Raw genomic sequence first — 27,025 nt, 5'->3', positions numbered from 1 at the left:
TTCTACAAGTACAAATATTTTTTTCACACGCACAAAATATTTTTACAAGTACAAATATTTTTTGCACACCCACAAAATATTTCTACAAGTACAAAGTTTATTTACAGATACAAAATACTTGTGGCATTAATTTGAGCCCATAGTTTCGGGGCTGAAGGCCGAACTGAAGTTTCCGGTGTCCATTTTTGACCCAAACCACGAGCGATAAGAAATGATGTCTGTTATAAAAGGGTTAAATCCAGAGTTTGTCCTCTTCCTGGAATCTGATGCTGATGAACCTCCCTCTTCTTTCTACTCTCAAACCAGCAGATCCATTCTGACCACGTGTTTCCTTGTTCCCTCCCCCGCAGATCTGCAGCTTGAAGACGGGTCTGAACAACATGAGCTGAACACTGAGAGCTGACAGCCTCCTACTCTGCACAGACACGTGATTTGTAGATCAGAGCTCAGCGTAGTTTCACGTTTTAGGAAGTAAAAACTTCAGTCTCAGTTATCGAGAGGAGAAATGGCGCAGAAAGGAGATCAGCTGGACCAGGAAACTTTTTCTTGTTCGATCTGTTTGGATCTTTTAAAGGATCCGGTGACTATTCCCTGTGGACACAGTTACTGTATGAACTGTATTAACAACTTCTGGGATGGAGCAGAGGAGAAGAAAATTCCCAGCTGTCCTCAGTGCAAACAGGCGTTCACTCCGAAGCCTGTGCTGGTGAAAAGCACTATGTTAGCAGCTTTAGTGGAGCAGATGAAGAAGACTGGACTCCAAGCTGCTCCTGCTGATCACTGCTATGCTGGACCTGAAGATGTGGCCTGTGATTTCTGCTCTGGAAGAAAACTGAAAGCCATCAAGTCCTGTTTATTCTGTCTGGCCTCTTACTGCGAGAAACACCTTCAACCTCATCATGATGTGGCTCCATTAAAGAAACACAAGCTGGTGGATCCCTCCAAGAACCTGCAGGACAACATCTGCCCCCGTCATGATGAGGTGAGGAAGATGTTCTGTCGTACTGATCAGAAGTGTATCTGTTATCTCTGCTCTGTGGATGAACATAAAGGCCACGACACAGTCTCAGCTGCAGCAGAAAGGACTGAAAGGCAGAGAGAGATGGAGGTGAGTCGACAACAAATCCAGCAGGAGATCCAGGACAGAGAGAAAGATGTGAAGCTGCTTCAGCAGGAGGTGGAGGCCGTCAATCAGTCTGCTGATAAAACAGTGGAGGACAGTGAGGAGATCTTCACTGAGCTGATCTCTCTCCTCCAGAAAAGAAGCTCTGATGTGAAGCAGCAGATCAGATCCCAGCAGGAAACTGAAGTGAGGAGAGTCAAAGAGCTGGAGGAGAAGCTGCAGCAGGAGATCACTGACCTGAAGAGGAGAGACGCTGAGATGAAGCAGCTCTCAGACACCGAGGACCACAACCAGTTTCTCCACAACTACCTCTCACTGTCACCACTCAGTGAGTCCACACACTCCTCCAGCATCAGCATCCGTCCTCTCAGGTACTTTGAGGATGTGACAGCAGCTGTGTCAGAGGTCAGAGGTCAACTACAGGACATCCTGAGAGACAGGTGGACAAACATCTCACTGACCATCACTGATGTGGATGTTTTACTGTCAGATTCACAACCAGAACCAAAGAGCAGAGCTGGATTCTTGAAATATTCATGTGAAATCACTCTGGATCCAAACACAGCACATACGCAACTGTTACTGTCAGAGGAGAACAGAAAGGTGACTTTTATGAACCAACATCAGTCTTATTCTCGTCATCCAGACAGATTCAGTGAATATTGGCAGGTGTTGAGTAATCAGAGTCTGACTGGACGTCATTACTGGGAGGTGGAGTGGAAAGCAGAAGCTGTCTATGTAGCAGTCGCGTACAAGGATATCAGCAGATCAGGAAGGTGGAACGGAAGTGGATTTGGAGCAAATGAAAAATCTTGGACCTTTTATTATAACTTTGACAATTATGAATTTTGCCACAACAACATCCGAACCCCCATCTCAGGTCCTCAGACGTCCAGAATAGGAGTTTACCTGGATCACAGAGCAGGTGTTCTGTCCTTCTACAGCGTCTCTGAAACCATGACCCTCCTCCACAGAGTCCAGACCACCTTCACTCAGCCGCTTCATGTGGGACTTTGTGTTTACCTCTTTCCAGGAGACTCTGCGGATCTTTGTAAACTTAAGTAAACTTGTTTAATCTGTACGCATGTAACCAAATGTGCATTGTTGTGATGTTTCTGTAGAAATATCAAAACGTTGTTTTTATCAGTACTTTCGGCGATCGTTCTCTCTAAGGATGTCATATTTTTATTTCCTCTTTTCCCCATCCAACAACGACCTCATAACTACATATGTCAATGAGGAAATGTAGATGCTTGAGATCTAAAATCTTTCAAAAATATTGTTTCAGATTTATTCTTATGTCATTTTTTTCCATTCAGTTGTATTGGTGTTACTTTACCACAGATGTTTTATTATTAATACTCAGGACATCTTTGCCTTTTAAATTAAACTCTCTTTCTCAAAATACTAGCAGCAAAAATTTGTGTTATCTGTCATTTCAGATTTTGTAAACATAATACCACACATGTCATCGTTTGCATACACCCCCCACAGCATCTAATATATATATATATATATATATATATATATATATATATATATATATATATATATATATATATATATATATATATATATATATATTATAGAAATATATAGAATATATATAAAATAGAAATTAGATCAAAAAAATTCTATGTATAAATATATTACATATTTAAAAAAAAAATATATATATATAAAAAATATAAAAATGCATATACATACATATATATGTGCATAAGATATAAAATATAAAACTGTGTGTATACACACACATTTATATATTTACATATATGCACATTTACATGTTATATATATAAATTTGGATATATACATATGTATAAGATATAAAATATAAAAATATATATATATAATATATATATATATATATATATATATATATATATATTATATATATATATATATATATATATATATATATATATATATATATATATATATATATATATATATATATATATATATATATATATATATATATATATATATATATAGTTTTTCCAACTGTTGTAAATATTAAAACCAAACCATATATTAAATCAAAATACCAAAAATCCCTATAAAGCTGCAGACAACACAAATTACCAGCAGAGGAACTATTTAGTTTAGTTATTTTATTTATTTAGCTTCAGTCTCTCGGCTCTCTCTGTAAAGACTACATTTCCCAGAATCCTTTTCTTCCAGTCGCTGCTCGCTGCCGTACCATCCCAGCGGAGCGGTCGAGGCGGAAACAGATGATTTGTCCTTTCTGAGGCTCATTTCTTCCCGCAGAAGACTTCGCACCGTCGGTCTGGGAAATAAAAACACGGGACAGGTCGAGCTTCACAGGTAAGAACAAGAACTAGAACCAGAACCAGAACCAGGGGTTTTCAGCTGGCGACACCTGCTCTGCCATTATGCACGTCCTCCCAGTTTGCCACGCTTTTAAATCGATTTCACACGCATATTTGCAACTCTGCTTTATTGGGACCCTTCCAGTATATCATTGCGGTGTAAAATGGCCTTCTCTTCCCCGAACAGGATGTGTTTTTGTTGCATTTGGCGATGTCAGCTGCAGTTAAAGCTTTTTAAAAAAGACGCAGGAAACCCCGTCCACCGTCTGAAATAGGCATCTTTTCTTTTTTTTGGGCCGATGTGGCCAGAAAATAATCTTTGTCGCCTATTTGTATATATAAATTTGTATATATATAGATGCATATCAAAAGCCTGCAGATATTGTCATTATTGGGCGGGTTTCTGCTTACCTGTTGGTGCAGGTGAGTCCAGACGGTGACGTCACGGATGAACATTATTCTGCATGTTTGTATTTAACCAGAGCAAAACCCAGACTAGTGTAAAGGTAGGTAGACTTTTATTTTATTCATCCCCGAGGGGAAATTCACTTGTCCCAGCAGCACGACACAGAACAGAAAAAAAACATGACAGACGAATAATAAATAAATTACATAAAAAAACACAGAAAGACTGTATTCACAAATGAAGTTCCTAACGGATAAATAAAGTTATTTATTATTATTATTATTATTATTATTATTATTATTCTTTTTTTTTTTTTTTTAGTTTATTTTCGGTCATGACACAAAAAAATAAAAATAAAAACCAAGAATAAAATTGACAACAAGAAAACGTTCAACTGTTCAAAGAAAACATAACAAAAACATTTCCAGTATACAAATAAACAAATAACATCTAGACCGAAAAAGGTGTAGGCTGAAGCAAAGCTTATTATTTGCCTACCCTCAAAAAAATTTATTAAATTAATGAAATAAAAGCAAAAAGTAAGAGAAAGACTGCCAGTAAAACAAATTGCCTCTGTGGGGATAACAAACATTCCTCAAAAAATAAAATAAATAAAAATAAATAAATACCCAAATCAACATCAAGCCACTCATTAATTTAATATAAGGAAATCATCCTTCTTTTCAATGTTTTTTAAATAAAGTTAAAGTTCTACATAATTTCAAATCTATATCTAATTTATTCCATACATCCACCGCTTGCTGCTTGCTGGGTAAAAAAAAGAAGGATATAAATACAGTAAAAGTGCTTTTTTTGCAGTAATGTCATGCGACTGTCACTAGATAATAACAATGCTCATGCTTTATAAAACTTTGTTTGAGCCACATTTTAATTACTGTAATATTATTTGGTGTAATACTTATCCCAGTCATATAAAAAAAGTTGAAGTTTTACAGAAAAAAAATTATCCGTGCCATTTCTTGGACTGAATTTAATTCACCTATTCGCCACCTATTTGCCCACTATGGTATTCTTCGCCTTAAAGAATATAATTACTTCCATAATGCTATAATATATCAGGTGGTCTCAGGATTGAATCTCAGATTAACTCAACTCATCCCAATCTCCGTTGTTCCCCAGCACACCCACAATACTAGACATAAACACCTTATTATAGGAAAACAACGTAAACTTGTGGGAACAAGTATGAGTGTTGTGTGTCGGGAACCACAGATCTGGAACGTTGAATGATAGCCTTAAAAAGTCATAGTCCATCTCCATTTTGTGTGTGTGTGTGTGTGTGTGTGTGTGTGTGTGTGTGTGTGTGTGTGTGTGTGTGTGTGTGTGTGTGTGTGTGTGTGTGTGTGTGTGTGTGTGTGTGTGTGTGTGTGTGTGTGTGTGTGTGTGTGTGTGTGTGTGTGTGTGTGTGTGTGTGTGTGTGTGTGTGTGTGTGTGTGTGTGTGTGTGTGTGTGAGAATAAAAATCTAATCAAACAACAACAGTAAAAACTACATGGAACCAGGACAGAACTAGCTTTTTTGATCAGCTTATTCATTTTTTTTCTTGTCCCGTCCTGCCCTATATGGCATCAGTGTTGTCTGTTGTTCAGGTGAACACCCAGGTATTTGTACGATGTTACAGTTTCAATGTTCCTACCTAGGATGTTCACTTGTTTCACTGGAGGTGAGAGGTGGAGATGATTCCGATTCTTAAGATTCAGAATCGATTATCAAGATTTGATTCAATCCCATTCGATTACAATATTGATTTGGGTTAGTCTTATTAAAACTGTTTTTTGAGCTGTTGTATGAATTATATGACTGTAGTTCTGCAACATATTACTACTAGTATTTTATTGAGATTAAACAGCAAGTATTGCAGCTAATGATGCTGTAAGGACCAATCAGCTCCCAGAATGCTGATAGAACTGCTTTCAGAAACATCGTGGGTCAGAATTATCAAACAGATCCAGGGCAGCAAACAGAGACGGATGAAATCAGTTTTATTTTTTCCCACATTCTGTTTTTTATTTATTTCCATTTTCGGTCTTTTTTGGTTTTTAATTTTTGAGAATTGGGTTTTTATCATTTTATGCAAATGTAACCCCAAACAGTATATAAAGTAATGAAATATAGACAATTTATGCAACTATAACTGAAAACTTTAATGTTTTCATACCTTTTAAAAATATTTAAAGGCATAAACATGGCACTAGTTATTCTGGTGTCCAACAAAACATTCCTTTTTTGGGCATAAACAAAAAAAATACCAAAAGTTTTAATGTAATGATGAAAAAAAAATCGATCTTTAGACATACGAATCGATTTTTAGGAATTAATATGAGAATTGATTTAGAATTGGAAAATAGATTTTCTTCAACACAGGCCTACGGTATCTGCTGGCGAGGTAGTTGATGATCCTGGTGACAGTCGACTCTTCCAGCTTTCCCCTGAGGGTATTTATCATTTAGTATGTTAACTTGACCTTAATGATACTGTCACAAGTTTTTCACTTTCCGCTCTCTCTTCTACCCGATTGTGACTTTGTGCAGTTTTCACAAACAACAATCCAGTTTTATTCAAGCAGCTGCTCAGTCAAACCAGTTAGACCAGTGCTCATCAGCCCGACCGCTGGCAAAACCTCACGCTCCACGGCCGAGAGGCATTTCTTTTATTTAACCAGGGATTTAGATCAGTGTTTGTTCAAGAGCAGATTCTCAAAGTAATGAAAACGTTATCAGATATGTTACAGCGCTCAGCGGTTGTAATCTTGTATATATTTTATTATCTTTCAGGTCTTCTATAATCCATAAAAAAACCAGCACGGGGAGTTTTGAGTTTTTAAACTCACATCAATGACCGTCCCGTCATTGCTTCGGATTCTTCACAAAGAGAAAAAGAAACATACAGAATTATACAGTGGCAAATACAAAGTGATTACATGATTTAACTCAATGCACGATGACAAGTTAGATACTAGATACATTTACATAAAAGAAAAGAAAACTATTAATAATACAGAATGCAAAAAGAACCAACAAACAACAAAAACATTACAATGTTAAGTAGACTATAAGATTCTTTTTAAAAGTTAATTTGTTGTATATGCAGCAGAGGTTTTGAGGCAGATTATTCCACAAAGTCACTGATCTATAAATAAAAGATCTCCTAAGATGATTCGTGCTTGGAATTGGTAATTTGAGCTGACTGGAACCTCTAGTGTTATAATTATCAACAGAATACCTAAAAACAATCTGTTCATTTATAAACACTGGGGTTTTCGCACTCATGAGCGACCGAGGTGTTTGAAAGGTGAAGGCTTCCTCTTGGTGTTTTCTTATTTTTAATCCTCTGATTTGTTTTTTTCAACCCTCTCGTAAACCACCCGTCCTCTCTGTCCTATATCTGCTCATCATTTAATCGTGGGTTTTGGGTAAAAGTAACATTGCATGAAGCCCACCTCGTTGGAATAGGTGTTGGTACGTTTTGTACCGGGGAAAATGGTTTGTCCGTTTGAGGGAAACTGGACCCATTTCACATGAAATTATTTTTGTGAAATGAACCATCATTTTCTAAAAGGAATCTGACTAATTCACAAATGAGTTACAGAAATAATATTTAGATTTATTGGGTTCTTTTGGACTTTTCGGGTTAAACCATTTTAGAAATTGCTGCGTATGCTTTCTAGCATATGAAGAGGAAGTCATAGACTGTGGAGGATTTATTTTACTAATTCATTACCTGCTTATATTACCGGTACCCTTTTTGGGGATTTAATTGAGCAAATTTAAAACTTAACAACACGATCAAGCTCATGCTTTATCCAAATATAAAATATGGCCTTTGTGAGCTTGTGGGTTCCTCTTCAGAGAAACTGTTTAGTTGTAGTAGTTGACTGACTGTTGGAGCAAAAGTACAGTTATTTTCACTTCCCTCTTATGGAGATATTGTAAACGGTAAGTGGGGTCAAGTGCAAATGTCACAGCCCTCGTATGTTTATTTTTTCATTTATTTTGAGAAAGGGAAGATGGTGAAACTGTGGTTGCAGTTACACATTATGTGTTACTAAAGGATTACTGACTGGTTCTGAAAGAAGACACTGGTGAAGGCTGTTTCCTTCAACATGTTGCTGCTAAAGAAGTATTTATTCATTTACTTGATGTACAGCGTTTTTCAGTCTCGTTCTGTGCTTTTTATCTACTGCAGCCTAGATTTGTAGTTCTCAAGATCACTTTTTGTGGTCTTGGACTCGTTGCACCAAGGTGACAGAATCTTGTATCAGCAGTTCTTGCTCTTGTTAATGCACAGTTTTGTAGACTTTTTATATTTTGCATTTTATTTAATGTTTTGGTGCATCTACATGTGTCTGTATTTAATTACAGTTTTGTGTTTATAACAGCCTTGTCTGGATAAATATATGAATAATATTTAGATATCGTGATTAATTAAGCATCAGTTCTATTTCAGTGATGCTGATATACGCCGTAATCTGATTACTATAATGGTAAATAATGTAAGTTCAAGTTGGTAATTATATCTTTAATATTTAAAATTCAGGTTTCATCTCCAAATTCAGTCCAATTTAAACCAGTAACATCTACTATTCATGACTTTTCTGAGGTGGAGGGGGGTGTTGGAGCTGGTTATTCTGTTAGGACTTTGGGACTAGTTAGTAGTCGTGTCAATCCTTAAAAGCACTGGAGTCAATCCTCCAATAGTGTAGAATAGGGATGGGCAGTATGGACTAAAAAATGTATCACAATAATTTCTAGCATTTATCCCGATAATGATAATAATGACGATTTAAAAAAAAAAAACAAAAAAACAATTCAACTCCACCTTTTTAACTATAAATCTATCACCACATTCAGTCTTTTGAGCACCCGAAACACTGCTCTAAAAGAATACTAAATGCTACTAAACTACACCAATTAAATTGAATTAATAAAAACCAATTAAATTAGTTACACCTGTACTGCAAAACTGTAACAACTCAGGCTCCTCACTCTTAGATCTGCCATGTTTGTTACACAAACACGTCATCAACGGGATTCTTTCTTTCTTTCTTTCTTTCTTTCTTTCTTTCTTTCTTTCTTTCTTTCTTTCTTTCTTTCTTTCTTTCTTTCTTTCTTTCTTTCTTTCTTTCTTTCTTTCTTTCTTTCTTTCTTTCTTTCTTTCTTTCTTTCTTTCTTTCTTTCTTTCTTTCTTTCTTTCTTTCTTTCTTTCTTTCTTCACGTACGTTGTGCGTGGATTTAACGCAGAACCATAAATCAGCTTTACACAAAAACGTCATCAACGGGAATTTATCGTTTTTACCGCGAGATGACAAATTCTTACCGTGGGGAATTTTTTTGACGGTTTATCGTGTACGGTAAAATATCGCCCATTCCTAGTGTAGAAATAGCGGTAGTGCAGTCGCCACACATATCTGATCTCAGCTGATGGATGGAAACATTTCTAGTGAGTTCAACATCATCATCCACTTCTCTGTGTTATTGAGCTGCAGTTGAAAACAAGCTCATATGGAAACTAGCTGAACCAGGATGGAGCTGATGCTCTACAATCACGCAGGATCAGGACATTACTAGATTGTTTTTCCTGATCTTTTCTTATCGTAAACTAAACGTTTTTGGATCCTGAGCTGAGATCGGACCAAACGAGATGTTTGACATTCCCACCGTGCACCGTGAGATCTGTAAACAGACGAAAGACGAAAGTCGGGGCAATAAACCTGAATATGGAAGTAGTTTCCTTATATACCACTGGTTTCGGCGGTCGTTGCCAGTTTTGTAATTACGTTGCTCTTCAAATAGAGGAATAAACTTTGAAAATAGTCTTCGGTTACTTCGATGGAACCGGCATTCATTTAACTGCTGTGTGGTTTTCAGCGTTGTGCTAGTTACTGAAAAATAGTAACTAGTTACTGTTACTAGTTACTTCATTAAAACGTAACTCAGTTACTTAGACCAAAAAGTAATGAGTTACTATGAAAAGTAACTTTAGTTACTTAAAAAAAATATTATTTTAAATGCTCCCATTAATGCCTCTAGCCTTCATTTCAGCAGGTACTGTATAGATTTGCATTGTGCATCGTGGTCTGCATTCTAAACAGTCTCCCCGCTTCTTCACTTCCTGTGTCAATAACGTTGGTTGCTTAGCAACAAGCTGAGAACGGCCAATGAGCTTCAGCAGCAGCTCAAGAACGGGACCATTTGATGAATCGTTCATTACAGTCTCAGATATATCAATGGTGGCATGTTGGTTTAAGAATCTTTTTGCCCAGAAGAAAAAAGAGTGAAAACAACGACCCATAACTATTTTCTTCTCTCGAAAAAACACACCTGCACCGCGGCTTTAGGAGAAAAAGACGCTACAGAGTCGGGATGCAGCGGCTCAGAAGAGCAGTGGATTACGTGCGAGGCGGTGCTGCTGATCTCCGCTATTTGAAGCCTTCTATAATAATTGTAAAAAAGAAAAAAGGTTGCTACTTCACGGATTTCAGGATTACTGTAGTGACAATATCTCCACGTTGCGAAACTCGCATTCTCTTGGCTCGTCATGTTTTTGAATGCTCACACACACGACCACTACATTTCCTCCGGTCTCGTGAGGGGAAAAAAAGCTTCACTGTAGCCAGAAATAAAGGAGTAACGCACCGTTTGGTAACGGTAATTGCCTTACTGAATTTAAAAAGTAATGCGTTAGAGTATTAGTTACCGCAAAACTAACGCCGTTACTGTAACGCGTTACTAAATAACGCGTTAGTCCCAACACTGATGGTTTTAGGACTTTGCTGATAAAACACAAATTTTTTTCCTTCTCCTTCCTGCAGATGCGGCGATGCCGTTCACAGCAGACTGAGTCCACTGCTCCGATGAGCCGCCGCTGAGTCCGAGCCCTCGTCGTGAACGCCGACCGGTGGGCGGGGCCTGCCTTGCCCAGGGGGCGTGTCCTGTCATGGACAGCAGGAGCAGCATCGACTCGCGGCTGACCGGGAGGGGAATGGGATCCGTGGACGCCATCCCCGCCTCCGTGAGGGTGGATTCGTACGACGCCGCGGAGAAGAAGTGCATCTCCGACGTGAGGAGGACCTTCTGCCTCTTCGTCACCTTCGACCTCCTGTTCATCACGCTGCTCTGGATCATAGAGCTCAACGTAAGCTGCATCTGTTACTGTGTGCTTCTGGGAATCCTGAATGACTTGTTGGGAAAACGAACTGAAAACCACATTCACATGTCGAACTTTCACAATCACTGCAGACGGCAGCAGATTATTGCGGTCTCAGATGTCGTTCTCCATTTCTGCTTCTTATCCATCCACGGCTCGTGCAGCAGACAAACATTAGGTTGCGTTAGATTGTGGGAGAAGGACTTACGCTTGCTCGTTTTACAGATATTGAGAAGATTTGAAGGAAGAGAACATGTGGTCAAATAGGTAGTTTGACAATAATGCTGTTTTCATGGATACAACCGGTTTATTAACAGTTTGAGAGAAAATCCAAGCATTTAGGTAAGGTAAGGGGTTTAAGTCCCAACACTGAACCTACTAATACTTTAGCAGGAGCCTTCATGGAGCCGTGTTAGGAAATATTTATGGGCTAGATGACGGATGGATGTGAGGAGACTGGGAACCATGTGCAGAGTAATGGAGTTAGACTCAAAACATCTTTTTCCACCAGTGTGGCTCTGAAATCTGGCCTCCGTGACGTGGTAAAGGCTAGTTTATATATATATATATATATATATATATGAACAAAAGCTGATCCTCCACTCTAACTCCGTAGTGTCATAGACGGGCTCCCTGCAGGCCTTGGGCGAGTTACCGAGGTCGTTTATTCGGTTATGACTCGTGTACTACCCTAAAGCGTGGATTATGGTTCTGCGTTACACCAACGCAGAGCACACGCCGCTGCCGTGACGCCGTCGTGACGCCGTCGTGACGCCGTCGTGACGCCGTCGTGACGCCGTCGTGATGCCGTCGTGAACCCTCCGGACTTCTCCGTCACTCCATTTCGCCGCGGTGCAGTACCCCCCGCGACCGCTAGGGGGTTCGTTCTTTTCCTGAATGGTTTATCCGACTTTTCCGGTCACAATGAATCAAAGAGATAAGGACAACTATTGTGCAAAAAAAAACACAACAAAAAAAATCACACACACACGAAGAAAAGAGCGCTGAAAGTTTGCTAAATAAATTAGAAATTCAGCCTCTGAGCCATGTCTTTATCTTCCCATTCTCTAACCTCATTATCTATGCAGGATTCTGAGTGGGCGGGGCTATGATAATGAGGCTCTGTGCTGATTGGCTGCCTGAATGACGTGATACACCGCTACGAAAAAATGGCGGAAGCTCTGGCCGGCGGAGTTAGTTGTGGGCGTGGTTTCACGCAGCGGAGACCAACCTATGTAAATCGCATTTTTGTTATGTAACGACGGGAGCAGAATCTGAACGGCTCGTAGATCCACATCACACTGGATGGATCATCCGGGTGGCTGTACCAGGGTTTCCGCAGGGTTTTAAAAAGTATTAAAAAGTGATAAATGAAAATTGCCAAATTTAAGGCCATTAAAAGTGTTAAATTCACTGTCAGAGGTATTATTTTTTTTTAAATTGGTATTATTTTTTACCTTTTACATTTTAAGCAATCTATTTTATTGTTATTCACAAAGTGAAATAAATGTGAAACATCTGGTCAACATCAATTAGTCTATAAATCTGTTCTGTATAGTGTTCTATAGGTCAAAATCTGTATTAATGTTAAAAGGTTCGTGATTAACACTTAATGTTGTGACAGTTTTTTAAAAAAAATCTGAAGGTAGTGAAAAAGGTATTTAATTGGTATTAAATTTAACATAAGGATTGCTGTATAAACCCTGTGTACAGACACTGCAGAATTTGGTTGCTTTCCTCCTCTGAGTTGGCAGGCTGAGGGGAGACCACTTTATATATGTTAAAGCAAGAAAAACTTGTTTTTCATAATAGGTCCCCTTTTAAGTTAGCAGTCTCCGACGGATTTACACAACCAGAAACACGTGAGCAGGTTTAATGTGATGAATGATTTCAGAGTCACTTCAGCAGTAAAGCTGCAGGTGAAACATTAAACGCATACTTGGGAAATCACACCACATCCCCAATAAAAGAGACACTTTTAAGTTTATTGGGTTCACATTTATAATGAGAGAAGAAATCTTTGAATTATCCTGAGAGATGCGCCTTAAATCGACTAATGAATAAGTTTCATCTTCTGTAAAAGTTTGAATAAAGCTGTGATGAACTTTTCTATTAGAGCCATTAAAATGCTGCAAAAGTGAAGGTCTGCTCACCTGAAGAGATGGACTTTCATTAACAGAATAGCAGAGGAATATTATTTCCTAATCCTTATAAATGTTATTTCTTGAGTGTTTCGATTAGATTTATTTGGATTTTTCCAACAAGACGTGACACATTACTCTCGAACTGGCAAACGTGAGAACAAGCTGTAAAAACGTTTGAAGGATTTATCTGTATTTTATGCCGCAGCTCTGAGAATGACGGAGTAATAAAGTTGACAGGACGCCGTCTGCAGCCGTCCAGGCTGAGCAGAAGCAGGTCAGGTGTCGCCGGGGCAACGAATCGAGGCCACGCAACCATAAAACCGTGTGTGGATTGAGGAAGTGAATTTTTACCGTGACACAATTCCAGGAATGGAGGACGTCCCAGCGACTGGTCCTGAGCAGCAAAGCTGCTCGCAGTAATCTGTGGCTGTTAGGCCTGTGTTGAAAAAAATCGATTTCCCAATTCTAAATCGATTCTCATATTAATTCCTAAAAATCGATTCATATGTCGAAAGATCGATTTTTTTTAAATTTTTTTTTAATTTATTTATTTATTTTTTTTATTTTTTTTCATCGTTACATTACAACTTTTGGTTATTTTTTTGTTTATCCCCAAAAAAGGAATGTTTTGTTGGACACAAGAATAACTGGTGCCATGTTTTTGCCTTTAAATATGTTTAAAGGTATGAAAACATTAAAGTGTTAGGTTATAATTGAATAAATTGTCTATATTTCATTACTTTATATACTGTCTTGGGGTTACATTTGCAAAAAATGCTAAAAATTAAAAACCAAAATAGACCGAAAATGGAACCAATAAAAACGGAATGTGGGGAAAAAATAAAACCGATTTCATCCGTCTCTGTTTGCTGCCCTGGATCTGTTTGATAATTCTGCCCCACATGATGTTTTTGAAAGCAGTTCTATCAGCATTCTGGGAGCTGATTGGTCCTTACAGCATCATTAGCTGCCAATACTTGCTGTTTAATCTCAATATAATACTAGTAGTAATATTTTGCATTACTACAGTCATATAATTCATGCAACAGCTAAAAAAAACAGTTTTAATAACACTAACCCAACTCTATATCGGAATCGAATCAAATCTTGATAATCGATTCTGAATCTTAAGAATCAGAATCGAATCGATTCTTGACATTTGAATCAATCCCCAGCCCTAGTGGATGTGACCCGACGCACTGGGTAACCGGTGGTGAAGTCTGCCTTCCTTCCTCTTCCGCTTGAAACCGTCCTGCGTTTCCGTCCTCCGGCTCAGAAAACCAGTCTGTCCTAAAGAAATATCGTTTTAATCAGCACTAGTGCTGGGGATCAATTCAAATGTCAAGAATTAATTCGATTCCGATTCTTAGGATTCAAAATCGATTATCACGCTTTGATTTGATTCAATCCGATTTGATTCCGATATTGATTTGGGTTAGTGTTATTAAAACAGTTTTTTCAGCTGTTGCATGAATTATATGACTGTAGTTATATAATACAAAATATTAATACTAGTATTATATTGAGATTCAACAGCAAGTATTGGCAGCTAATGATGCTGTAAGGACCAATCAGCTCCCAGAATGCTGATAGAACTGCTTTCAGAAACATCGTGGAGCAGAATTACCAAACGGATCCAGGGAGGAACTAGAGACGTATGAAATCGGTTTTATTTTTTCCCATTTTTGAGAAGTTGGTTTTTAGCATTTTATGCAACTGTAACCCCAAGACAGTATATAAAGCAAATAAATATAGACAATTTATGCAATTATAACTGAAAATGTTAATGTTTTCATACCTTTAAACATATTTAAAGGCAAAAACATGGAACTAGTTACGCTCATGTCCAAAAAAAACGTTCCCTTTTTTGGGCATAAATAAAAAAATACCAAAAGTTGTAATGTAATGATGTAAAAAGAAAAAAAAATCGTTTTTTATACATACAAATCATTTTTAGGAACATGAGAATCGATTTAGAATCGAAAAATCAATTATTTTTTTTCAGCACAGGCCTAATCCGCATGAAATATCTTAATTTCTTTCCACAGAAATGCTCTGATAACATGTCTTGTTGCTGTCGGATACTGATTCCAGTGTCTGGGTTTGGGGTATCGACTTCTCTGGCTCATCTTTCATTCGACGTCAGTCGAGAAAATCTACTTGTGCCATGTTTCATTTGACTGAAAGTCTTCGAAACAGAAGAAAAAATTCACGTTAGGAAAATATTTAAAAAAACAACAAGAACTATGTGTGAAGTGGTTATATGAAAACCACACCCAAACAATATACTAAAGTTAAGATATTAACAAATATAAAAATCACAATTACATATTAAATGCACAAACTGAACATTTCCTGTAAAGGAAAAAGTGGAGAAAAACAATAGGGGGTTCTATTATTCCAAATCAAATGATTTAGAGAGCAGAGCATTCTTAAGTTTGTTTTGTACATGGACAGTGACAAAGATAAATCAATTAAATGTACATAATTGTTCCACATAACTGCACAGTATTTAATAGAAAACTGACCACGGGATGTTTTATACAATGGAAGATGAAGTTTCTTAACCTGTCGGGTTGAATAACTATGAACTTGAGTTATTAACAAAATAATATCTAAAACCACGAGGTAAATCATCAGTCTTATATTTCACTTTAACATTAAGCTTAGTTTTTTTAACCTCCTAGTCTTTAGGTTTCATATTATAAGTTTTAAATTCAGTTTGTCCTCTGTGTTTTTGTCTTATGCTCTATAAAAGTGATTGAGTTTTCTAAATGAGAAGCCAGTCAACGATCGGGATGTTGAATTGATTTTTTTTTTTTTTTTTTTAATTCTGAAATGGACACAAATGAAGATAAAGGGGCTTCTAACTCCAAACTTTGTTTGTGTCAGGTGTTTCCTCGGCTCTTATTTTAGACTGCAGCTATTTGCGTTGTCGTCATGTTACCTTGTGAGTTCCTGGTACTTTAACGCCCGGGGACTTTTGTTTTTTTTCTCTGAGAACTTAACTGACATCAAAAATCAAGTGACTCTGAGATTAAAAAAAAAGAGGTTTTATCTCTGAAGTCTCGACTCTTTAGGCTGCTGCAACCTCAAGGCGTCAAACGCAGATTTTAAATAGTTTTTAACAACAAAGTGTTGGATAATCAGCAGTGTTGTTGTTGCCTCTGAACACAATTCACAAAGACGCGCCGGTGGGGAAAGACGGGTCACATGATGCTCTGAACTAGTTTTAAATATACCCGCGGCACAGTTGAAATAAAAGTTTCTGTTTCCCTGCCGTTGCGTCGTTAGAGTTTCATTCAGGCTCCCTTAAAAAACGTTAAATAAAAACTAAAACTGTTGAAATGGTTGTGGTGGTGATGATTTTGGTTTTCCTGACAGGTGAACGGCGGCATCCAGACGCAGCTGGAGAAAGAGGTCCTGTGCTACGACTACCACGCCTCCTTCTTTGACATCTTTGTAAGGCGTCATCCCCCCCCCATATTTGGATCAATATTTAATCCTGCCCCATGTCCAGACACTGAAACGTCTCCTGTCCTCCTCAGCTGCTGGCCGTCTTCAGGTTCGCCGTTCTCATCCTGGCCTACGCCGTCTGCAAGCTCCGCCACTGGTGGGCCATTGCTGTGAGTTCTCTTCCTTTATATATAAAAATAACAGCAGAGGAGGCGTCTGTGTGCTTTCTTTTAAATAAAATCAAACTTTATTTATTTAGCACTTTTCATACAATAGTTACACAAAGTGCTTTACATGATAAAATCAACATTTAACTTATGGTAGAAAAACTCACAGACTCATGGTTACAAACACATCTGGGGCCTCATGTACAAAGACTTGCGTGGATTTCCTACTGAAACATGGCTTACGCTTAAATCCAGAAAACGTTTAAACCCCATTTAAATATGCAAATGTATTTAAATAGGCCCTCGAGGGCCGGTTTCCCTGTTTAATTGCACCATGATACAAGGAGCTGTGTCATCAACAGAACTATCCAGACTTTGATGACAAGCTGGTGACGATCATTAATTAGAATCAGGTGTGTTAAAGCAGTGAAACATCTAAAACATCCTTCTGGGATTCAGTTGGACATCTTTGACATATTTTTTTATTTTCTTTTTATATTCTTTATTTCATTCAAAAAAATAAAATAATTCAATACAAATACAAATGTTCTTAACTCGTGAATGAAAAGCAAGCAGAAAGAAGAAGAATCTTATCTGATCTGCCCCTTTTTCCAAGAAATAACTTCACAAATAACATAAATTAATCATATAATCTGTACATTAATGGAATGAAAATGCTTCCTGTTAACGTACACATATTCATCCAGTGATGGTGCTTTTATAGCAATGTGTGTGCAGTCGATGGCTCTGATTACATTAGGAAAACCGGCTAAATATTATTTCTCTTCTTACTGTGCCATTTGTGATATCTTCTAACACTGCCAAAGCTGCCATTGTTGTTAACAGTATTTCTGCACCACTTTGCTTTTATATCCACTCGTGTAATTGCAGACAGTTGAATGTGTTAACTGTTCATCAGTGTGTCTCTGATGTGCACATCACTCTGAGGGCTAATTGTTTTTTACATTATTAACAGTTTCCCAGCATCACCACTAAGTGTCGCCAACGGACCAATAGCTGTGGAAACGTGCGTACGCCAGCCATGAAGTTGGCGTCGGGCACCGCACATTTCCACGGTCATTTCACTCTTGATTCATCTGAACGTTTGCGTGGAAAAGGGCGTACGCCATGTTTTTGTGCGTACGCACCCTTTTTACATGAGGCCCCTGGTCATTATCAAACACATCCTCACTTTAATACCCACACAGCACACACCCCACCCCCCCTTTAAATTAAAACATAATCATGAACATCATAAATAAATAAATAAATAAATAAATAAATAAATAAATAAATAAATAAATACCTGGCTTGATGCTGAGGTGGGGAACGATATCTTGGGGATCCATCCACACCAGGACCCCCCCACCAGTGATCAATGAGGGCGTAACCACGGTAACGCCCAGATCAGGGCCGGCCGGCGTCCAGGTATCCCCAGCGACCCCGAGCAGGGCGATCGCCACGGCAACGACCCCACAGGCCGAGTAGGCGGAGTCACCGGTGTGGAAGATCCCCACGAAGAAAAAGCTCTGGAGTTAACGTATTAAACAGTAAAACAACATTAAAATAAACCTAAAAAGTTCACATAAAAGAATAACTACCGTATTTTCCGCACTATAAGGCGCACCTAAAAGCCTTTAATTTTCTCAAAAACCGGCAATGCGTCTTATAATGCAGTGCGCCTTATATAGGATAATTACGGTAATTTCTCTTACTGTAGTCAGGGGGATTGTAGCTACTGTAGTTGGTGTCGAAGTAATGTCGCTAAAAACGTCAGGAATCGTCACAGACGTTCAAGACAACAGCAGCGACGCTGACTCTCATAATGGCGACTTTGACGAGACGGAGCAAAGCTGGTTTTTATTTTGTTAATAAAGTTTGACATACGGTACTTTTTTTCTTGTTTTTTTTTTTTTTGCATTTGCTGTAGGATTTTGTAGCATTTCCTGTAGCGCAGCTCCATCAGGTAGATACGTAACTCAACCCCAGCCACTATAGTACGGTATTTTACCATATATTTAGTGCGCCTTATAATGTGGTGTGCCTTATAGTGCGGAAAATACGGTATATAATAAAATAAAAAACAATAAAATACAAAAAAATAAGTAGTTCAAATAATAAGAAATAACTTGATAACAATAAACTAAACCACACTAATAAAATTCAGTTATAAGCTAAACTGAAAAGGTCTTGAGCCTCTTTTTAAAAATGTCAACAGTCTCTGCGGCTCTGAGGTTCTCAGGTAGCTGTTCCACAGGTTTGGTTCTCAGGGAAGTTTTTGTTCCAACTTTAGGAACCATTAAAAGGCCGGTACCAGAGGACCTAAGGGTCGGCCGGGCCTCATCATTTAAAAGCAGATCAGATCAATAAGACGACCCGACGACGACCATTAAGACACTTATAAACTAATAAAAGAACCTTAAAATCAATCCTGAGACGCACCTGGAGCCAGTGCAGCGATTTCAAAACTGGTGTAATGTTTTACACACATCCATTTTCTCTTTTTAAGTCTGTAAAGAGTTTCCAAAACTTCTGAATGTCAGCATTTGAAGCTGAAAAAGTTAAAGCACTTTGTCCCAGTGGAGAACCCATTATTCTTAGTCATTCATCACAAATGTTGGGCTTCAATTACTTCAATTAAACAGACTTTTATTATGAACACACAAAGAAATTAAACCCTTGGACTCTCGTAACGTCTCTAGATCAGAACTTTCCCCAGTATGACGGCCGTTTCCAGCCTTGCTGCGGTTGCTGGAAGTACCGGGCCCAGAACAGACGGCATTTATCATCCTCTTTCCTCTTTTTTTCTCCTTCAGTCCAAGGTTTTGTGACGACACGGCTGATGTTTTAGCGCCTCCACCCCGCGGCACGCAGCTGTAATCTCTTGTTTTCTGTTTTGAAGGTCACCACGGCCGTCTGCTGCGCGTTCCTGATCGCTAAGGTCATTTTATCCAAGGTAACGGTTTCTACAACAACTGTGTCTGTAACACCATAAAACAGGAGTTTATGCATTCGTTACTTTATTATTGTGATGCATTGTACATTTTATATAACACTCTGATTGTTCCATATCTGACCTACTGTGTTGAAGTTTGGGGAAATTCCTGTAAAACATATATTCAGTCAATTGTCATTCTGCAAAAAAGAGCCATAAGAATAATCAGTAGAAAAACGATATAGAGATCCAACAAATCCATCATTCCTTCAGTTAAAATTGTTGAAATTTCATGAATTAGTAGATTATAGTATTCTGCAAATTATGTTTAAAGCTCATAAAAAAAACTTTACCAATCAACATTCAGAAAAGATTTGAAAAAAGAGAAAGCAAGTATAACTTAAAAGGAACAGAGATTTTAAAAAAAAACAAGATTCAGGACTAAATTGATGGAACGTTGTGTTTCTGTGAAAGGAAAGAGTTTATGGAACAATCTGAACAAAGAAAACAAAGAATCCAAATCAAACATTACATTCAGAAGAACAATTAAAGCCTTTATGTTAAGTAAATATAATGAAATATGTTAGTTAAGTTTGATTGACATACCCATAGACGGCGGTAATTTTATTTTATTTTTTTATTTACTTAGTAGCTTTTTTTTTGTTTTTTGTTTTAATTTTTGTTATTTGTGAATTTATTTCTTGGAAAAAGGCAGATTAGATAAGATTGTTCTTCTTTCTGCTCCCTTTTCATTCACAATTTATGAACATTTGTATTTGTATTGAATTGTTTGTTTTATTTTTTGAATGAAATAAAAGTAAATGAAATGAAATGATGCTTATTGTGTGTGTGTGTGCAGCTGCTGTCCCAGGGGGCCTTCGGCTACCTGCTGCCCATCATCTCCTTCGTTCTGGCCTGGATAGAAACGTGGCTGCTGGACTTCAAGGTCCTTCCTCAGGAGGCCGAAGACGAGAACAGTGAGTTTCAGCCACGCGTCTGCGCTTTGGTCATCAGCAAGCGATAAGATTCTTGTCTTTTAAAGAGAGAAGGACGTCTCCCGTCTGGGCGTCATGATGTCACGGGTCCAGCGTCAGTGAGAGACGGCGATAAACCCGCCGTGGCGTTCAGATAAATATGGACACGGGTTCACTTTTAAAGAGCCAAAGGACATAAAGAAGGAGGGATCACCTTCTTTTTTGTACAAACGTCCTTGTTCTGTTTCTGTAATATATTTTGAAAAGTGCGTATTTGATTGTCTTTCCGTGACCTTTAGTGACCTTTAGTGCCTTCTGAGGGTTAAATCAGAATCGGATCCGAAGTGTAAACAAATGTCCACTTATGGCACTTTTCCACCAGCACCTACTCAGTCTTCTCATCTCAACTCGGCCTGGTTTCTTTTCCACTACAATTCAGCACCTGGTGCAGAAGTAGGAGGTTGGAGCGAAGCTGCTGTGACGTATTTGATTGTGTATCTAAACAAAGAAGACAACAACACTAAAGATGTAGAACCTGGAGGAGATGATAGATGTGCTGCTGGGTCTGTGGCTTAGTTTGATACCAAGTTAAAAAATTAGAGTGAAAGAAGCTTCAAGCGGCGACTGCTTTTTTTCTCGGCTGCTGAAAAGTCCGTTGGTATCTGAGTAGCTATGAAGTGACAGAGCTCCTGGTAGATCTGGTCGTTCCTTATCTCCGTCTAGATCTTTTTAATTCTCTCCTCAGCACCAGGTTTATGAACATCTGCACCTCAGAGTTGGATCACCAAACAGACTTCTGCTGCCGTTGCTGGTGGAATAAAATGAACAAGAAGCTCCGTCAGAGTCTCTATCTCTGATGTCACATCCTGACTCAGACGTCTGACTCCAACCCCCCGACCAATCGGTGGCCTGTAGTGTGATGACATCAGATACAGCCGACTCAGCCGCTTTTTAAATCCCAACTCCAAACCCATCTGTTCAAAACTGCCTACCTGTAATGTTCATTTGTCTGCCTCTTTCTGTTGTTCCTTTTTTTTTTTTTTTTACCTCTGCTATTTTTAGATGTGTTCTGATGTTTTTAAATGTGTTCTGCTGGTTTTATTTTTTTTAACGTGTTGTGTACGGCAACCTTGAGTGCCAAGAAAGGCGCCTTCAAATAAAATGTATTATTAGAACCTCGGCAGAATAGTTACAGAAAAGTATCTACTCGGGACGTTAGACCCCTGGTGGGAAAGAACCAAACCCAGTGGAGGAGAGTCGAGTCGGGCTGAGTAGGTGGTACTAGTGGAAAAGCGCCATTAGAGCAGCAAAGAATATTCAAGCTCCTCTAAATACAGCATTTTACTGAAATAAAAGCATTTAAGAGCATATATGTTCTTCCAAAATTAGACTTTAAGAATAAATGTTGAAAAACGTTGATGAACCGAAGCTTTGTTGTGAAGAACGGAGAGACTGACTCTTGTTTCTTTGTCCTGGAAGCTTCAAAACTCTGAACAATAATCCTCCAGAACCAGAACCAGAACCTTAACATCCAGCTGTTGCTTGTGTGTCGTTGCAGGATATCAGTCCTTCATGGACGCCACGGAGAGGGCTCCCCTCATGGGTCCGGGTCCTTTATCCGACGGGCAGTTCTACTCACCCCCGGAGTCTGTGGCAGGTGAGTTCCCCCCGACATCCACCCATCATGACATCTCTGCTGCCTCTGTCCCCGTCTGACCGTCAAACATCTGCTCCTACTGAATTAAAAACATCTGATCTGAAAACTCAGACTTGTACGGAAGAGTATTAGGGCCAGGCAGGAGAAAAACTATTTGAGAGGGGAAGATTTTTTTTTTTTTATTGTGCACTTTGAGAAAAAAGTGGAAATGTCGAGAAAAAAGTGGAAATGTCGAGATTAATGTTGAAATACAATTTCTGAATCTGAATCCTTTTTTTGAACATGGTTAAAAAAGAAATATATATATATAGACAAGTAAAAACAAATACGGTATTTATAAATAAAAAAACAAAAGCAAATCAACAAGCCTCACAGGCAACCAAAACATTTTCAAAAGGATTAGGAGGAAGTCGTAGATTTATGTAATCCTAACCCTTATTTAGATTATCATCGTCAGCACTTGACTTTTAAAAAATCATATCCCAATGTGGAATAACTTTAACGAGAAAAGAAAATATTATATTTTAACATTAATGTAAATATTTTGCTATTGCTGTTCTTCCAGTATTAATTTCAAGAATAAAGTCGAAATTTCGTGAATAACATCGAAATTTTGCCTTTTTTCTCAACATTTCAACTTAATTCACGAAATTTTGACTTTATTCTTGAAATTGTATTTCAACATTAATCTCCACATTTCGACTTTTTTCTCCACATTTCGACTTTTTTCTCGAAGTGCATAATGAAAAAAATTATCTTCCTCCTCTAAAATATTATTTTTATTTTTCTCCTGCCTGACCCTAATTCTCTTCCGAAGACGTGAGTTTTCAGATCAGGACGAGTAAAAATCCTCCTGAAACTTATTTTCCAGGTTTTGAGGCTGCTGTCTCAGGCAGATCTTAATGTTGACCTTGTCTCTGTTTGGTGTTCAGATTCAGACGAGGATCTGGACGACAAACACGACCCGGAGAAAGGGCTGATTCAGCAGGTGACCTAACAGGTAACACTGACACACCAAGTGACACAAGAACCTGAAAACAGTCGCAATAAAATGGATAAACCCGCGGAAACTCGTCGGTGAAGCTTCTAGTGATCTAATGCCTGTTTAAAAGCTTTTTAGGTGAAAGTGCAATAATAATCTTGTGACTGACTTGCATGGTAATTCCCCAGATTATATTATATTTATATTTTATTCTTCTGTTCACAACGTGCAGCAGTCGATAAAAATCTGTGCTGCTCAGGATTTCACACGTCTGTTTTAATCAAACTGCAGTAAATGAGCTCACTACTGAGTTGAGAACGGAACGGACACCTGTTATTCTGACTCTTGTATAGAAGAAGAAAATAGGAAGTATAATGTTTTAACTCGGTATTAACAGCACTTTTATGGTAAACCTGAGTATGGATTTGAGATTCTTCAAGTCTCCCCCCTCATCAATCCTGCGGTATTTGGCGCCATCTAGTGGTGAAACATCGGAATTACTGTTTTTTTTTCAACTTAGCGGCTTCTACAGGACAAATTGCTTGATGACTTCTTGCGCATCTGAAATAAATTCAGCTTTAACATAAAATCATTTCAAGTGATAATGCCAGTCAAATAATAAATGTAGGACTGATTTGGTCTTTAAAATGACTGTGTGTGATTGTCATGGGGGTTCCATGCGTCTAATTTTATAACAAGCTGCTCTATAAGATGATCTTTATGACACGTCCTACTCGGAGAAGGAGAGTAAAGTTCGCTGTAAATTCAAGATGTCAGATCAACACATGGATCCATTTTGTCCCGTTTTTATTACATTTAAAGATCAACATGACAGTATTTAGGTCAGTAAATTAAAATATACGATTTCACAATTATTATCTGGTTTAATTCGCATTAATTAATGACTTTTGCAAATAAATCGGAGGATATGACGAAGTGTACCTTATTTATGGGGGTTGGGTCGTCTCCAAATGTACAGGACTGTCTCCGAAAATTAGAATATTGTGATTTTCTGTAATGCAATTACAAAAACAAAAATGTCATACATTCTGGATTCACAATTACAAATCAACTGAAATATTGCAAGCCTTTTATTATTTTAATATTGCTGATTACAGAAAATAAAGAACTTTATCACAATATTCAAATTTTCTGAGACAGTCCTGTAGATGGTTTAGTTTCTAAAAATCAAAGCTCAGAAACACTGACCACGTTTACATGCAGTCAGAATCCGGGTTCAGGTCAATATTCCGGTTACTGAAACATTGGGAATAATCTGTTTCCATGCGTGAGCAAACAGGGTTATCCCTGTATACATGATAATTGTAATCATTTGGGATATCTCGATCAAACCAGCGACACACGGAGAACATCATGACGCAATTCCCGTCATTTCTGCTTCTTCTTCCTGTATCCAAATCCAAAAACAACAATAACAGCAGCACGGTGGATAATGAACAGCCCGGTAGAAGTTGTTTTGTTTCTCAGCCCTGTAGTTCGTCTTTTTCAGCGTCTTCCAGCGGAGCTTGATCTGGTCTGGCGTTCACACAATCAATTCAGTTTATTTGGGAAGGGACAGTGTACATTCATATACATTTAGAATTAAAAATGCAAATGCACCCAATTTTAGCTACAGAGCTAGTTTCCATTGGCAGTCCCCCGGCTAAAAATATAAAAGAGAGACAAGTTAAACAACAAGTTAAAACAATTACAAATAAAGTGTGCAAAAAGTTTCTGTTCTTGTTATTTTGCTTCTATTTAAGATAGAAGGAACAGGTGAAAAACCTGACACATCAATCTTCATACTAACACGATCTTACAGACATTTACACAAATGTACAAATCCTGCTTCGTGCAACTTTTCTCACCTTTTTGTAAATCTCGCTATCCCGGTACTTTCTACCGTCTACAAATGCCAAAATGTTCATATCTTTCATTACATTTATGAAGTGATTAGTCTCCTCCTGGTCTTGCGTTTCTCCATGTTTATAAGAACTTCCTGGACTCAAAAGACCAAGATTCCTTGCGAAAAGAACATGCACAGAAAACAAATTCCTGTTCCTGTTGATGGGGAAATCCCGTTAGGTGTAACATACGGAATATGAGCAAATTCCGGTTATTCAAAGGGGTTATTGGTGTTTACATGGCCGTGCAAAACCGGGTTATTGACTGCATGTAAACGTAGTCACTATCTAACACATTTCCACGAGGAGTGGATGAAGTTGGAGGGCGTGTTGTGTTCAGACTGCTCTGGGTCGGCCCCTCACTCCGTGTTGTCTCTTCCAGGCCGCCGGGTCCTGACGGACGCGTCCCGCTGCTCCCGTCCCGCTGCTCCCGTCCCGCTGCCGAGGGAACGTTTCTGCCTTACGTCTTCAGCTGTTTTAGTTTTTATCCGTCTCCAGCGAGTCCACGGACGCAGCTCTCAGCCTTCTCAACCCTGGAAACGACGTCTGCGGCCACTTTCAGCACGTTCACCTTCTGAGGGAATTCACTTTTATACGGAAACGCTCTCAAAGTTTGGTTGAATTAAATGAAATCAATACTTTTTTCAGAGCTCATTTCCAATATTCAACTATAATTCAAGCTACTGCATTTTTGTTTTACACGTTTTTACTGTTAAATGTTTACTTTTAATTTGCTGATTGTGTTTGACTGTGAGGGGAAGAAGCTGCACAGACTCTGGATGATGAAGGGCCGTCGGCTCAGAACCGGGCTTTTGGACCAGTTTGCAGTAATCGTGACCATGAACTCTCTTTGAAGACTTTTAAAGTCTTAAAAGATTAAAAAAAAAAAGGACTGTTTGCTTCCAGGAGAGAGCGAAGAACTGCATGTGGAAATAAAAAAGAAGTTTAATTTACAGAGGCGGTTCTGGCGCCAAAGGGAAACCGTGAAAGCTGCTGCGATGTTGAAGTATTACTGTACATATGTTCACGCATGTCTCACAACTGCACAGGTTGGGTTTTAATAAGAGCTTGTCTGCAATATGGAATCATTAAAACAAAGAGAGAGACAGAAAACTGTTGTATTTATTTCCCTCACGACTCGTCTCCAGACGCCTTTAAGACCAGAGAGTCACGTGACTCCTGACGGGAACTCTGAAGTGATGAGTAAGTTGGTGCTCCGTCCGTCTGCCGTCACCTTGTTAAACATCTGTACCAGGAAAGCTGCTCTATAAGATGATATTTATGACACGTCCTACTTGGAGAAGGAGAGTAAAGATAGGTGTAAATCCAAGATGTCAGGTCAACACATGGATCCATTTTGTCCCGTTTTTATTACATTTAAAGATCAACATGACAGTATTTAGGTCAGTAAATTAAAATATACGATTTCACAATTATATGGTTTAATTCGCATTATTAATGCGCAAATAAATCGGGGGATATGACAAAGTGTACCTTGTTTATGGGGGTTGGGTCGTCTCCAAATGTACAGGACTGTCTCCGAAAATTAGAATATTGTGATTTTCTGTAATGCAATTACAAAAACGTCATACATTCTGGATTCATTACAAATCAACTGAAATATTGCAAGCCTTTTATTACTTTAATATTGCTGATTACAGAAAATAAAAAACTTTATCACGATATTCAAATTTTCTGAGACAGTCCTGTAGCTGGTTTAGTTTCTAAAAATCAAAGCTCAGAAACAGTGACACCTCGTTAAACATCTGTACCAG

At 38.3% G+C, this 27,025-nt stretch overlaps 2 protein-coding genes across 2 annotated transcripts; both read left to right on the top strand.

Moving 5' to 3' along the window:
* The first annotated feature begins 481 nt into the window (after nt 1-481).
* Nucleotides 482-2,479, top strand: LOC133452399 (tripartite motif-containing protein 16-like). Its single transcript, XM_061731672.1, has one exon. It carries the CDS (start codon nt 506-508, stop codon nt 2,186-2,188), a length of 1,683 nt encoding a protein of 560 aa, XP_061587656.1. The 5' UTR covers nt 482-505; the 3' UTR covers nt 2,189-2,479.
* Nucleotides 2,480-3,320: 841 nt separating this feature from the next.
* stard3nl (STARD3 N-terminal like) lies at nt 3,321-26,659 on the top strand. The gene is made up of 9 exons (XM_061731673.1): nt 3,321-3,454; nt 10,697-11,019; nt 16,560-16,637; nt 16,724-16,801; nt 19,701-19,754; nt 20,593-20,710; nt 22,266-22,364; nt 23,297-23,364; nt 25,633-26,659. The coding sequence occupies exons 2-8, from the start codon at nt 10,822-10,824 to the stop codon at nt 23,359-23,361; spliced, it is 690 nt and encodes a 229-aa protein (XP_061587657.1). The 5' UTR covers nt 3,321-3,454; nt 10,697-10,821; the 3' UTR covers nt 23,362-23,364; nt 25,633-26,659.
* The last annotated feature ends 366 nt before the right edge of the window (nt 26,660-27,025 follow it).

The sequence above is a fragment of the Cololabis saira genome, chromosome 10, assembly GCF_033807715.1.
Source record: "Cololabis saira isolate AMF1-May2022 chromosome 10, fColSai1.1, whole genome shotgun sequence".
In the NCBI taxonomy this organism is placed as follows: domain Eukaryota; kingdom Metazoa; phylum Chordata; class Actinopteri; order Beloniformes; family Belonidae; genus Cololabis; species Cololabis saira.
Note: the sequence above shows the minus strand (reverse complement) of the source record. Positions and strands in the feature narration are given on the sequence as shown.